The sequence below is a fragment of the Zophobas morio genome, unplaced genomic scaffold (genome assembly GCF_036711695.1).
Source record: "Zophobas morio isolate AGI-343-1 ecotype UQ-CSIRO unplaced genomic scaffold, CSIRO_AGI_Zmor_V1 ptg000239l, whole genome shotgun sequence".
NCBI classification, from domain to species: domain Eukaryota; kingdom Metazoa; phylum Arthropoda; class Insecta; order Coleoptera; family Tenebrionidae; genus Zophobas; species Zophobas morio.
The window spans coordinates 76,637-91,711 of record NW_026972343.1 but is presented as its reverse complement, the minus strand read 5'-3'; the positions used below and the strand labels follow the sequence as shown (position 1 = coordinate 91,711).

Here is a 15,075-nt window from a genome sequence, read left to right as displayed (position 1 = left end):
TTTTTTATTACCAGAACTAAAATTATTATTACAAAAGACAGAGTTCAATTCGCTGTTAAACTACGACCTTCGTCATTCGTGAAGGATGGCAGTCATCATTTATGTTATAAACACTAGGCGGAAAAGTATCTTACGGATGCAATTCCCCAGTTGAAGCAAGGTGTGTTTTACGGCGAGTAGCGGGGACGCTTTGATCTGGTCCACAAGGTCGTAGCCAGTGCGTCGCTAGGAGTGTTTACAGCTTGTTAAAAAACTACTTCTATATTACTATCAGTGTTGGGCAGTATCTAGATACTTGTATCTAAATAAAGTATCTAGATACATTTTTGGGTATCTAGTATCTGTATCTAGATACAATCGAATTTAAGCACTAAATATCTGTATCTAGATACAAAATTAGTGGCGCAGATACAGATACATTTTTTTATTTCACTTTTTTTTTCAGTAATTATTAGTTGAGTTATACTACTAGTAGTAATTTTTGATACTTCATGTTGGTGATTTTGGTCACATAAACAAAAATAGAGGTAAGAGGTACACTAATAGTGTTCTGTCACGGAAATTTTCATATTTTAAATACCATCATTTCCTACATGGTAGCCTTCAGTACTTATACATCTTTAAATATAATCCTGAGGGGTAATAAATCTAAGCCATCGTAAGAAGATATTTTAAAAACCATAAACCGCAATTCACTATTCACTGCGTTTTACCCTTGTCGGGGCAATGTACTTTATCTGTGTACCAGTGGCGGCTGGTGGGTCAAAATTTCGGGTCGGCCAAATATTTTGAGTCTACACCTTGGTGTTATATATTTTCGTAATGTATGGCTGCTACTCATTAACCACTGACATTTTACGTGCCAGGATGTACAAAACATCTCAAATGTTTCGACCTGTTAAAATAATTTTTTATAGGAAATTGACTATGTCAGTTTGATTCCAAATACTATTAATCCTTAATTCTACTTGTTCTGCTTTATCATTAATTGAGAACCACCGAAAACATTATTTTTACTGAGTTCCGCGTCGACCGGCGGCTATACGGCTTGCCGACCCCGGACATCCACAATTAAATAATAATAATTAAATAATGACATGCAGTTAAAAAATATAAAAAAAGTAATAATAAAAGTACCAACTGTTAACTATCTTCATTTACATTTATTTATTTTTAATGTATATGACAAATTGTCAAATAAATTAATTGAATAATTGAAAAATTAAAATGATTTAAAACTTTAAATTCGTTTCTGAAATATCTGAAAACGCTTAGATGCTAAAAATACAGAAAAAGCGCATTTATGGTGTAGCTAAGTTATGTACGAAAAATAAAATTTTAGATAATTTAATGTAATTTTTTTCGTTTATTATTCATAGACAGAAAAATGTATTAAATCGACAATTATTATTTAAAAAAAAATAGTATGCACTGAAGAACATCGAAGCCGTTATTGTTTTGTAATTTGGTTAGCTATCTTAAATATTAAGCGTTTTAAAAACTAAATTCGCGTTGCTGGGTACGGCGAAGGAGGATTTCGCCGGACCTGGCACAACATACGTTCCGCCAGGTCTTTGTCTACTACAGTGTACTAGACAAAGAGAACGATGAAACCGTAAGCTGCTACGAAGTCGAAACATCGAGCATAATGCATTCCTGGGTACGGCTTGCCGAAATCTCGCCGGCAAAGCGTGTTTATCAGCATTTAAAATTAGCAACAAATGCTTTATTTTGTACCTACAACATAATAAAATATATTTTTAATATATATGATCTATCCTAACGTACATTCAAACTTTATTTCTTTTTTTATTTTCTAATTTCAACGCTTACTAAGTATTTTAAAATGACTGGTACGGCGTGGCCGACCCTGCCGCCCCTGACCAGCCGCCCCTGCTGTGTACCTGAGCAACCCGGGTCCGGTAGGCCCGCTGTTTGTATTTGTGTTATTAAAAATAAGAGTAATTTTAATAGTGAAAATATGTGTTTAAGGTATGTTATTATTTTTAGAAAATAATAATTGCGTGTTACATAATGATTAATGTTTTCAATTAGCACAAATTAGTTTGTAATCGACTAATCGAATGTTCAATACATACATTTCTCTCGCATAAATTGCATATTTGTTACTGTTTTATATCTTTATTTTTCGGACAAATGTAGCACCTTTTCCTGTTGCCACATGTGTCATTTCTTCACTTTTTCATTGTTGGACCTAACGCGAGGCGGGCTTGGCAGGTTCGTTTTGCCCTAGAATGTGCCGATTATGTTTAAATGTAATTAATTATCTTGGGCAATAAAATTAATATTTTTACAACCTTCCGTAGAATAATTTATCGTGATTCGTGATATATTCTCAGAAATCGTGAAACGAGATTAAAATAAAATGAGTTTCAACAAAAATCTGAAAATTTAAAGTTGCACTCTGGCGATTTCTGCCTGCCAGGCAGCCTTTGATCCTATAAGGGATTTAAATACCTTTCTAAGAAATTGTACTTATTTTGCCTTAAACGGAACCAGCAATGCTTCATAAAATGTATATACCTGCGGCACCGGGATAGACGAATACCGGACATGGTCATAAAAACATCGTAAGCCGATATTGAAGAATAATAATTTATGACAGGTTGCCGCCAACAGACCTTCAGCACAGAATAATCATTTCCGGTATTCTTTTGAAATAATAATTTTAATGCTGGAGATAATTATTAGATATACTCAAACACAATTTGGACAGTGTGGGAATAAAAACAAAAAAACATATTCTTTTTAAGCGTACGTAATAAATATTGGACAATTTGCGACACATCAATCAATGAGAGTTTAAAAATAAATTTCACATGTTCTAAACATTATAAAGGCACTTCTACTGCTATGGAAGTGGACGTTGTTTTAGAAGGGTTTAGGAAATTATGTATGTATGGTCTAATTTATGGCAAAATAATATCCGACGGAAACAGTAGTGTCTACAATAAATTACTGTCATCAGTGTCATTAATTAATATATATCATCTGCATGGTTCATAATTTCATATTCAAAAGATTGAATGTAAGAATCATATTATTCGCAATTACGTATCCGAGGAAGCGGTACAAAATTTGGCGAATAGCGAAGCGATGGCCTATTTGCAGGAAAAAAGAAAAGATTTTTCAGTCTTGCATAACTATGCAACTGTAAAATGTTTATTTTTTAAATTTAATACCACAATCCCTTCTTCTGCACCTGTGGAACGGGTGTTTAGTAGTGGAAACCAAATTCTGACACCACGAAGAAATAATTTAGGTGATAATACTTTTGAAATGTTGTTAATTTTAAAAAATTCATTAAACAATACATAAAAAAATACATAAAAAGTTTTCAGTTATTTTATTCGCCAAAGTTTCAAAAAGTATCTGTTTTCTTGTATCTTGTATCTAGATACATTTCGAAAAAGTCGAAAACAATCTGTATCTAGATACTTTTATCTTCCATATATCTGTATCTGTATCTAGATACTTTTAAAAGTATCTGTCCCCAACACTGATTACTATATTACTTCAAATAAAAATACTCGATGCAATTTTTAATTTTTCAAACACAGGACCACACATTTGTGGTCTCCAAAATGTTATATTATGTTGATGTAGTCCAAAAGAAAAATATATTTGTAATCAAACTATCGCCGCGACAGCACTGGATCGAGCGTATGAAACACAACTCCGCGCGTTGGTTATAAATCAGAATGTATAAAGTACGGCGTTCATCGTTTGTAAGTCACAGCGTCCAAAATTTATACTAACTTATATTAGCAGCTATATTCAGAGTTTTCAAAATCTGTCTAACAGTCAGAATGTAAAAACGGAATGTGTGATTAAATAATCATTTATTCGTAAACGTCTATAAATTTGCTTAAGGTGCTTTATTTCCGCGATCCTCATACGATAAGAGACGGCTATTTGGATCGAAAACGTAAATTGGGCCAAAAATTTTGAAGTTATGTTATTAGCATTTCTGTTTGTATTGCCAAAAGGGTGTTGCAATTTTGCATTCATGAAGCGAACAGCTATGCTAAACTTAAGTTGCATATTTATCTTTACGTTTATTTACTCTCGAGTTAAATACACGTTTTGAAATTAAAGAAGCATTTTTTTTCATAGGACGCGTTCCGTCATTACCAAAATTTTAATAGTTAACTCAACAAACTGCATTTTTCTGAATATACCAATTTCTAGAATAGATACGTAAATTTATGAAGCCGCTTTCGTTGTTTTGTAACAATTTTTTTGTAATGATTCATAAAAATAGAATTTTCAGTAAGAACTTGACTTTCAAAAGTTCCAAATCAAAATTTAATATTCATCCCTAAAAGGAAGCGGAATATCTTGTTAAGTAATAATTATTTAGGCATCAAAGGTGAAATCGTATCATAACGTGCTTATCCCCGTAACACCGCTAAGAGAAGTCTCTTAGTCCTGAAAGCAGAAATAAAGTCAAAAATTTATAGGTTATATTATTAGAATTCTCGTTTGGTATTACCAAAACGGTGTTGCAATTTTCCATTCATATTGCGAACAGCAATGCGAAACTTAATTTGCATATTTACAAATAAGATAGTGAGAGATTAACGTCTCTGTTATTTTAATGTTAAACAGAATATCGCTTTTTTAATTAAAAATTGACTTGAATTGAAATTTTCAGCGCTGTTGCCACTTTATTGAGGCTCAAAATATTAACGAGAATGACAAATTTCTAATTTTTTACTGATAAATAGGTAACCATTGATAGCAGTATCGTAGCGTATTGAATAATTTTAAAGTTTATTTGTCTGCGTTATATGCCAGCATGAAAATGTTACTCATCGTTATTTTACTGCAAACATTTAAATCAAATTAGGGAACGATGCATCTGCATCTGATGCATCTGCATCTGATGCATCCAGCGTTGTCTCGTTGACCTTGGAAATCTGTAGCAAGTGTAATAATATTGTGCAATACTGTCTACTGCACTTGCCGCCAACCTACCAGCCTACCACCGCGTCCCGTCAGTCTCCAATTTGTAGTTGTAACGAAGAGTCGAATGTAGCCGCTGTTGTTGTTATCACGCTATTGTTGTTTATTGTGCCATCGTTGTTTATTCTGCCATCGTTGTTTATTCTGCCATCGTTGTTTATTCTGCCATCGTTGTTTATTCTGCCATCGTTGTTTATTCTGCCATCGTTGTTATGTAAAAAAAGTGAATTTTATCACAATATGTGTGACTCGGAAGCAGGAAGTTCTGGCCTAGGTCGTTCTAGAGAAAGGTAGGTGAATAATTTTTTTTATTACGCACTTCAATAACAATAATTTCTGGTGATTCTATACTTTGGCTTAAATTGTTGAACAAAACGTGTTGTGCAGATAACGCTAGGGGAGTTCCGGCCACAGTGGTTTGGTGGTCATTTTTTCACTTAGATTTTTATACATTTTAGTTGTGTATCATTAGTCCGATGTATTTGTTGAATGACGACCGCCATTAACCACACAAAGTAATTATAAAAAAAATCAAAAACTTAATTTTAACGCAAAAGTAGTCGTAGAGTCGGGTGGCGTAAAATAAGGGCCTGAATAGAGAATACTTTCATATTTAAAAGTAAATGTATTTCAGTGTGCCATCTTTTTGAATTCAGTTAGAAATACTGTTAAATTATGTGGTTGATCCATATTGGTAATCAAGAAAAAAAGCTCATTTATCAATGACCTCAGACTTGAAAAAAATTACATCTAAAACAACATTAAAGTTCCGTTATCATAAAAATTCAGATATTTATTTCTTAGCGATCTTTCTGTTAGTGTTATTAAATTGATCTTGTTTCAACGTTTTTGCCGTAGCCTGGTATTTTTTTCTTTTTCAAATTTTTAACTTACTATTGCTTTTGTTAAAGTTTAAAAACATATGCTGCCCATAAGGAATACGAAAGTTGAAAAATGTTGTAGATTGTTTTTAGTACTTGCATTTTTATGCTGCTCTTGTAGTGATACAGTTTGATTTCAATCGATAAGCTTCTACGACAAAAACAAAATTTTTCACAAAAATGGCTTTCTAAGAGTAAAACAATAAAAATGCTAATGCTAGTTTGCTAAATTTTTATAAATACATATATGTCTATGTCAGGGTTGGAAAAAATCGGATTAAAAAAAAAATCAAAAATCAATGATTAGTTTTTAAATTACATTTTTTTTGTTTTTTTTAATGTTTTTAATTTTTCTTTGATTTTTTTAGTTTTTCGGTTACCCACAGTAATTCAAACTTCAAAAGTAGTGAGACAAAAATTAAAAGTTATGTAACTAAATTTTAACTTTTAATTATTTTTATTCAGTTTTTAAAAGCTATATTTTAGTAGTTGTTGTAATTTTCATTTTCTAGGTATTTTCATACATTCACAAATGCGGCTCTGCCTAGTTTGAATCGTGCCTCTATCGGCAAATGTAAACTGCAGCTGACGAAATAAATACTTTACGTTCCAAGAGTCTAATTCTATTAATTTTGGGAAAGTGTCGTAAAACCATTGTCAGTTTCTTTTATTGAAAGCTTGAAAGGGTCTGCATCCATTGTAGACGTAAACGTAAACATGCCAGATGCTTGTTTTTTGCTATTAATTTACGACACTGCCAAAGTTAGGAGAATTGGATTGTACTTGTAAATTGTAACGGATCTTTCGCCTTCGTGGTGTCCCGGAAAAATCTACGTAAATTGCGGCGGCACTCAGGTAGTACCCTTATTGAATTAAATTGCATTTAAAAGACTGTAACATGCATTATATGCTCGTAATTCAAAAAGAAAATTTAAAAAATCAAGAATGATTTAAATCAATGATTAAAAAAAAATACTTGGTTTAAATTACGATTTAAATCAAAAAGTCAGGCCAACCCTGGTCTAGGGACAATATCGAGTCTGCAACTTTCGCAAATGATAAAAACTACTTCGCGTCAGTTATACAACAGAACAATAAAATCGGAACGCCCTGCTATCAATTTGAATATATTTTAAGTCCATTGGCTTCAATTAATCAAAAAATTTGTCTAATGTGTTACGCAGTTATTTAACAACACAGTAGAAAAGAGTATATGTTAATAGTGCTAGTAGTGGGAGTAGATTAGAGCTTGGGTAGTTATTAAAATCTAGTTGTATTGGCTTGCTTTCTTTCTTCTTCTAACAGACCTGAATTTTATCGCAAAAATTTCATATCATTATACAGGGTGAGTCACAAAACACGCGGTCATCGATAACTCATAAATTGTTAGAAAAAAAGTCAAGCACCAAAATTTACGATACTTTGAGGGCTGTATGCTAAAATTATTTTTATTTAACTCAGAATCTTCAGTTTATTAGGGTTGGGACACTGCTTGTTTTTTTTTTTTTTAATGAAACGCCCATATATTTCTACATTTACTAGCCATTTCCTGGTTTTTATAAGCATAATTTATCATTTAAAATCGATTGCGAGGTTGCCACGTTATTCCTTTTTTTTTTAATTCTTTCGACAATGAAAGAGTTATCAAAAAAATCGCAAATTGTGTGTTACACTATTTGGCACTTTGTTGTCGTACCAATTAAATCAAATTTTAAAATACCCATTGTTTAAAAAAGTTCTGATAGTTTAATACAATTTACAAATATGGATATTTATATTTTTCCATTAGCACACAGTGTTTTATTACGATATCTTATTCTAATTTTGTGCTCATTTTTTCAATATGTCAATGTCTCTTAAAAAAGTAAAAAAAAAACATAGGAACTCTCAACTTTAAATATAGAAAATACTTAACAAATGGCGAAGAAAACAAAAAATAGAATGAGATGCGATAATAAAATACATGATGTTGTATTTGAAAAAATTGGAATATCGTTATTTGAAAATTGTAATACTTATTTTTTTGATAAACATTATGTACATGAAGATTTAATTTTATTTATACCACAACAAAGCGCGTCTTTCCACAAAATCTTGTTACACAAATTTAAAAAATAACCCTGCTGCGATTTTATTTGTGAATACTTTCATTCCCAAAAAAATTGAAGAAAATTGGAATAGCGTGCCAACGTGGCATCGGAATTTCAAAAATAAATTATCATTTCTAATAATTGATGAAACATCAAGGAACGCGCGGTAAATGACTCGCCGTGCGAAATTTGTAATATCTCATTAAAAAGTATTTTGAAAAAACTACGAATAGGTAATAATAAAAAAATTAGAATACTCTGAAAGTGAGGGAAACTCTGGACATGCACATTTAGAAAAGCAGCGATATAGAACAAAAAAATAACAAAAATGATAAGTACATATCAGCATTTTTTTAATTTTGTAATTATTGGATATATTCTTCCCATTAACAGAAGATAAAAAGTACAGTAACGTATTGTTTACGTGAAATTTAGAAATAGTAAGTTCAACATGCATGTTTTGATTTCATTTTAAAATAATTCACTTACAATTTTATGTTATACAAAGTGTCAAACGATAACACAAGCTGCATTATCACGTCAAAACAAACCAACAATTATTAAGAAGTTGGGGCCATAGTTTGCTCCAATCCGAATTAAAATACGCTTTTGAGGATCTATTAACGCAGGGTCAGAAAGAGTACTAACGGCAAAATTGGCAAGGTCGATAACAGCACATTTGCGACCCCAACTTCTTAAGGATGATTTCTTGCTTGATTTGAAGTGATACAGCTTGCGTTAACGTTTGGCAATTCAAACCTGCCATCCTGTATAAAAGTAAAAAATACGCAACTCCTAAAAAAACGGTGTATATTCAAATTGTTCCCTGAAAACAGTTTTTAATTAATCTCTTTGAAGTCACAATTTTTCAACACTAGATTATATTTTGATTAAAGTGCAACACTTCAAGTCAAAGTTTCAGTATTTATTTTTGTCGTAGTTATTGTACGAAATTCTCGAAGGGGGAATGTAAAGATCCGATGTGCAATTTAAAGCATCCCTATAAGTTCTGTCGGGACTTTCAAATGGAGAGATGTCATAGAGAGTACTGTCGATACCTTCATGTGTCCTCAAAAGATGAAATCCAGTACAGAGAAACGCTATATCAAAGCGACACCATGAGGTACGAGACGTTGAGAACATTACAAATTTCGGGCATTTGTCAAGAATTTAAACAATTCGGCAACTGTAAATACGGAAGCAAATGCAAATTTACTCATAGGACAATAGAGGAACAAGAAAATGATAAGTTTATTTGTCCAGTCTGTTTCTCCGAAATAAGCATGACCTCTTGGTGCATTTTGAACCCTTGTATGCATAGTACTTGCGAAGGTTGTTTAAGAGAATTGATTGCACGTGATATGCCTCAATGCCCTGTATGCAGAGGCCAAATAGAGGAGGGAAGTTGTCCACTTTCTTTTATTGGTACTTTTTTTTTTAATTTTTCGTCTTTGACTCCAATTTAATCGATCAGCTTCAGTAGCTCATCGGTTCGATCCGCTGAAATTTTATGTGCTATATGATCTCGTTTTTAGAATTTTAACACCCACTCCCTGCAGAGAGTTCTTAATGAAGAGATGTAGAAGGGTTCAGTGCAAATACCGCCATGAATTTATTATATGTAACAAGATCCAATGTTTGGGCAGTTTAAAGTGCATCATGGTACATAATTTAACTCCGCAGGAAATAGAGCAGGTTGAAAGTGAGGAGATGCCTTTTTCACAAAATATTAATATCGAACTGCGTCGGCTAGCCTATGTTATAACAAATAGTTATAAAGCAGATATCCAGAATCATATGTGTACAAGGGAGCTCACAAGAACAGAAACTTGTATAAGAAAAACATGTGTAGTCTGTAAGCCTCAAGAAAACTATCCGTTGCCCCTCATGAGTATGTTATGACAAAATGTGTTTGACATTTTATTTTTCACTTTTTTTTATTAGGAAAAATTGTATGCCACTCCTGTAGATTGCCATTGTTGCCCAGTAAGTCTTTCTACTTAGTCACATGCGGGCATGTTATTTGTGAACAATGCTTATCTCATGCCAGAGTGGTGGTCTTAGAAGAGGACGACACAGTTTTATATTTCTGCCCTGATCCCTTGTGCGCTTCAATGACTGAAGTCAAAAGATTGCATTGGTAAGTAGTTTCGCTTTTTGCTTTCGTAGAAAATTGTTAGAAATTTAGCTTGTGATCAGTAGTGGAATCTTGGAACTTCATTTGGTACTTATAATTATGTAATTATTCGCTTCAAACAAAAATACTTAACAAGCAGGAAAAACCCGTTTTCCGGTTTCAAAATAGAAACAAAACGGGAATTTTGTTTTCTTGCTTCAAAACAAAAAAATTAAAACACGATATTTCAAAAGTTCGATACACCAATATGTGGCAAGGTGTATCTGGCTCAAAGCAAAAAATTGTCATGTTTTCGCATTTTTTCTTTTTCGTTTCGCCCAAGAAATTTTAGAACCAGTGTTTGTGTTATGGTCTTAACGAGTTCATCACTTATTTTTCAGAAAAAAAAAACGTCTTACCCATCACCTGACATATTCAGAGGGAACTCCTAAAATCTTTCAAATATGGCATAAAACACTCAAAAAAAGGATGCTGGACAATGTTATAATGAGTAGTTCAGGTAACTCATTTCTACTCTTTATAATCAATCTATTTCATGTCAATCTTCTTCTATAGATCTGAATGTTTTGAAATTGGCAAAACAACATTTAGAGGACACAGAATGTTGGCAAGTTGATTTGGTGCGACCAATAGAAGAGATCGTTTTTGAATACGTACCCTGCAGCCGATACGAGATAAGTGACAGCGACGAAGAACCTTTCCAAAGTAATGCTACCGACGAAGAATATGAGCCAACTTCTGAAGTGTCAGAAGAAAGCGATGAAAATGGCGAAACATCTGAGCACACGAAGTCTCAGTTACAGACTTGCAAGAAAAGATTGTTTGAAGGAGGTAGGTATTTCATTAAGTAATTATAATTACGAAATATTCAGGCTTTTTGTAAAAAAAATCCAAAACGTCTTTTTAATGGCCGACTTAGATTTTTTTACTCTTGTCTTAAACTCAGGTTTCTATTTTCTCGGATTCTGATCAATTTTATTAAAATGTCAATTTTTTTTCGTTAGCTTTCTTGCTAACATTTCCAAAGATGCTATAAAAATGATTAGTACCTAACTTAACATAATAAACGTAACTTACATAATACATGTAACACTAATTACCTATACATTATACATATGCTATTTCCAATATACTTTCGTGCATAAACATAAACCAATATTACACATTTTTGAAAACAAACAACTTACACACATCCATCACATATTTTTATTCGTCCATCTGAAAAATCTTTTCTTAACTCAAATGTTAAACTCCAAACCACCAATCGGGTGTTATGTAAGTTGCAAATAAGACTTTTGGCATACCAAAACTTTTTTTTTTAAATAACTAGAAAAATTTTTTCTAGCTATGCCTGATACCTAAATGTAGTATATTTTAATATACAGGGTTAGTATAAAGTCCCGGAACGGGCGAATAACTTTATTTGAAAAGTTTTTTGCTGAAATTTTTTTTGGATATATACCTACAACATTGATTGCATTGATTACAACATACAGGTTTTTTTGGCATTTTCTGATGCAGAATAAAAAACTAATTTCAGAAATTATCAACTTGTTTATTTCTAGTGAAACAACATCTGGGTGTTCCATTAAAGTTGCCATGTTTAATTATACATCCAAAGCAAATTTCAGAAAAAAAAACTTTTCAAATAACAAAGTTATTCAAACGTTTCGGGACTTTATACTAACCCTGTATAATTCTCTGGAACAACCCAATAAATAATGTATGCAATGCCATTTGAAAAGTAAGTTACTCTCATCTGTAGAGATTTTTACAACTTACGTTATACCTAATATTAGTCGTTTATAATGTTCTAATAATTTTTCAAATATTTATAGAAGGACAAAGTTCAAGTAGTTCTTCAATGCCCACTACCTCGAACCGCAATGAAGACTTTGACTTGATGTTTACGCCATTGGTTTCGCCTGTTGAAGAATCAAACTGCAGGATTTCCGCTCATTTGACCATTTATATAAAGAAATGTTTCGTTTCAATGAAGATACACACCGTTTTACATGAAGGGCATTACGTTTGTGATGCTTGCAGTGGAGATGACAATACCATCAGCGGATTTTTGTATTCTGGTTTGCCCGCGACAGACCATAAATGTATGTATAGTAACAAAAAAATGCAAATCGAAGTTTAATTTTTGTTGTAGGTAATAAACTTTCCGACAAAAACAGAACACTTGTGCTGCTGTCTAGAAATTTTGGCGAACGTGAAATCCAAGTGAAAGTTCGTTACTGTCTCCCCGTCGGAAAATTAATAGGGGAGGAACTGCCGATTGAAGAGGAACGTAAGTTCATAACACCGTTAATTATGGATTGTGGTTCTTCTGCCCTAGTAAACCCATTAACGTCAAAAACCAAAGGAAAACGCCATTGTTGTTATTTCTGTGAACAGTTTTTTGTTGAAATGTCTTCACATATTCTTCGAAAACACAAAGATCAGGAAGAAGTGAAAAATATTATGACTATGAAAGCTAATAGTGTGGAACGGAATGCTGCGTTACGAGAGATCAGGTGAAAGGGTGATTATAATTTTAACAAAAATGCCACCTGTGAGGAAAAAATTGCTATAAGGAGAGTAGTGACAGGACAAGCCTCCAATTTAATTACTTGCCCAAATTGTTTTGGTGAAATAATGACCAGAAACTTTGCTCGACATGAACGCAAATGTACTGGACGGCCACCAAATAGAAGAAATGTGCTTAAAGAAGCTCGCTTTAAGATTATCCAGAAGGAATTTACAGCGAATTCTTTCAGTCAGAAACTTTTTCTCGCTTTCTTAGAGCCTGTTCAAGTTGGGCTAATTCTACACGAGATATTAGAAGATAAATGTTTGAAACTTGTTGCTGAAAGATATTCCTTAATGCATCGTGGTTCATACAGCGCATTAAAGAACGATCGCCAACATTTGGTAGAATGGCACGATTGATTTTAGATGTTAAAGACATAAACCCCTCCATTCTGGATTTTGAAGATCTGATACTCTATGGAGGTTATGATGCCTTACTAGAGGGAGTTTTCAATTTGTGTTCACTTGACAAGGAAACAGGCGAGTTTGGAAAGCCAAGTCTGGCAAAAGCTTTACGATCGAGTATTACATTTCTTTTAGACGCACTTAACGTTGATTATTTAACTCATAATCTTCCCACACAATGTGAAGAGCGTGGCCGTTTCGACAATTTCAAAACTCTCCATGATAAAAACTATGGAATCTATGTTGGCAGGTCAGCTGGTCGAACCAGCTTGCAAAGAAAAGCAGCCAAATTACATAATTTACCAAAGGCAAAGGACGTTAAATTATTTTCCACATTGATAGTTTCTGAAGCGGAGCAGGCGTATCAACGGTTACAGGACGGTTTCGATTTCGACACATGGCTAAAATTAGGAAAGGCTGCGTTGGCAAGAGTTATTGTGTACAATAGACGTAGAGTCAGTGAAGTTGCAAGTATGTCGTTGGAATTGTATAACAAAAAAATCGAACTTGATGATGAAATACTTCAATCCCTTCCAATGTATCAACGGGAGTTAGCGAATAAATACAAAGTTATGACTTTGATTGGAAAGCGTCTACATATATTACATGTGCTGTTGGACGAAAATCAATGCAGGTAAATGAGTACTTTGATTTTTCTACTTTTTAAAAGATTTTTGATTGTGTTGTAGGTATCTAGATATGTTTCTCCAATATCGAAAAGAAGCTGGTGTTCCCTATTCAAACAATTACCTTTTTGGTATACCTACGAGAGCGATGTTTATCGATGCTTCAGTTGTTTTAAGAGATTACTCAGAGAAATGTGGTGCTGAAGAACCGCATCTTTTACGTTCCACTTATTTAAGAAAACAAGTCGCAACCCTTTCCCAATTGTTAACAATGAATGACAATGAAATCGGTCAGATTGCAAAATTGATGGGTCATAGTCAGAAAGTCCATGAACAAGTATATCGACAAGACGAACTTTTATTTCAACTAACAGGGTGGGCAAAATTTTTGACTATCGTAGATGGAGAAGAACTCTTTTCATACAGAGGTAAAAGTCTCGACGAAATACTCACTATTGCACAAGATTTACCAGTACCTGAAGAGGATCCGGCGTTAGACGATCATATTACCTCTGAAGAATTATTAGGAGACAATCTCAGTTGGATTCGTTTGAAACTACCTGTTCAACAGAAAGTACAATCAACAGAATGGAAACGAACCTCATGCAGGAGGTATCAACAGACACTCAAGTCTCACAATCAGGTGTGATAGAATGTTATACTACAGACAATATTACTGAAGTGCCTTCGGATCGTCGAAAGTGTGACAAAGTTACACATACTACACAAGAAGCGCTTTCTGAAAAAGTAGGGGGTACGTATGCTGAAAAGTCTAGAAAATTGTATATCATTGCTGATATTTTTTATAGCGAGAGCCAGTACTGAAGACCGGAGGATTGAAACACCAAAGAAAAAAATATCGAGTCACAGGGGAACTTTGAACACGAAGTCACCAAAATCGCAGAAATCACCAAGAAAAACGACAATCGCGGAGATAAAGCAGAAATTGCAAATAACTCCTGTAAAGAGAAGAGGAAAGAAACCATTCACCTCAGAGCAAATGTCTTTAATGCAGAGACATTTTTCGCAATACATATCCAGGGGTCATTTGGCACCACCGAAGCTGTGTGCAGAATTTGTTGAAACGAACCAGCTCTTCTCTGATCGCAGTGGTCGAGACGTGTACAACTGGATCCAGTATCAGAGAACTAAGCGAAGATGAAACTAGTGGATCAGCTGTCTCTTTTGTTTTTTTTTTTGTTTTGTTTACAAGTTGTGATAATTTTTGATATTTTTGTAATTTTAAACACTGACTTTACATGTTAATATTGTATTAAATTTTATAATATAATAAAAAATGTCTTAAATTCACAGCTCGTATTTTTAACTCGAGAGTAAACACAAACGTGCAAGTAATTGCTTTCTGCAAA

General features: G+C 33.3%; 1 protein-coding gene across 6 annotated transcripts; it reads left to right on the top strand.

The window, feature by feature from the left end:
• The first annotated feature begins 4,966 nt into the window (after positions 1-4,966).
• LOC135146538 (uncharacterized) lies at positions 4,967-15,016 on the top strand. Of its 6 annotated transcripts, XM_064078667.1 has the most exons (10): positions 4,967-5,279; positions 8,901-9,385; positions 9,496-9,851; positions 9,905-10,100; positions 10,478-10,596; positions 10,653-10,928; positions 11,936-12,205; positions 12,256-13,713; positions 13,769-14,459; positions 14,515-15,016. In XM_064078667.1, exons 5-8 carry the CDS (start codon positions 10,566-10,568, stop codon positions 12,621-12,623), a joined length of 945 nt encoding a protein of 314 aa, XP_063934737.1. In that variant the 5' UTR covers positions 4,967-5,279; positions 8,901-9,385; positions 9,496-9,851; positions 9,905-10,100; positions 10,478-10,565; the 3' UTR covers positions 12,624-13,713; positions 13,769-14,459; positions 14,515-15,016. The 6 variants fall into 6 exon arrangements, with proteins under 6 accessions (XP_063934737.1, XP_063934738.1, XP_063934736.1 ...); XM_064078668.1 differs by lacking the exon at positions 8,901-9,385; XM_064078666.1 differs by having other exon boundaries at positions 8,901-9,851.
• Positions 15,017-15,075: the final 59 nt, after the last annotated feature.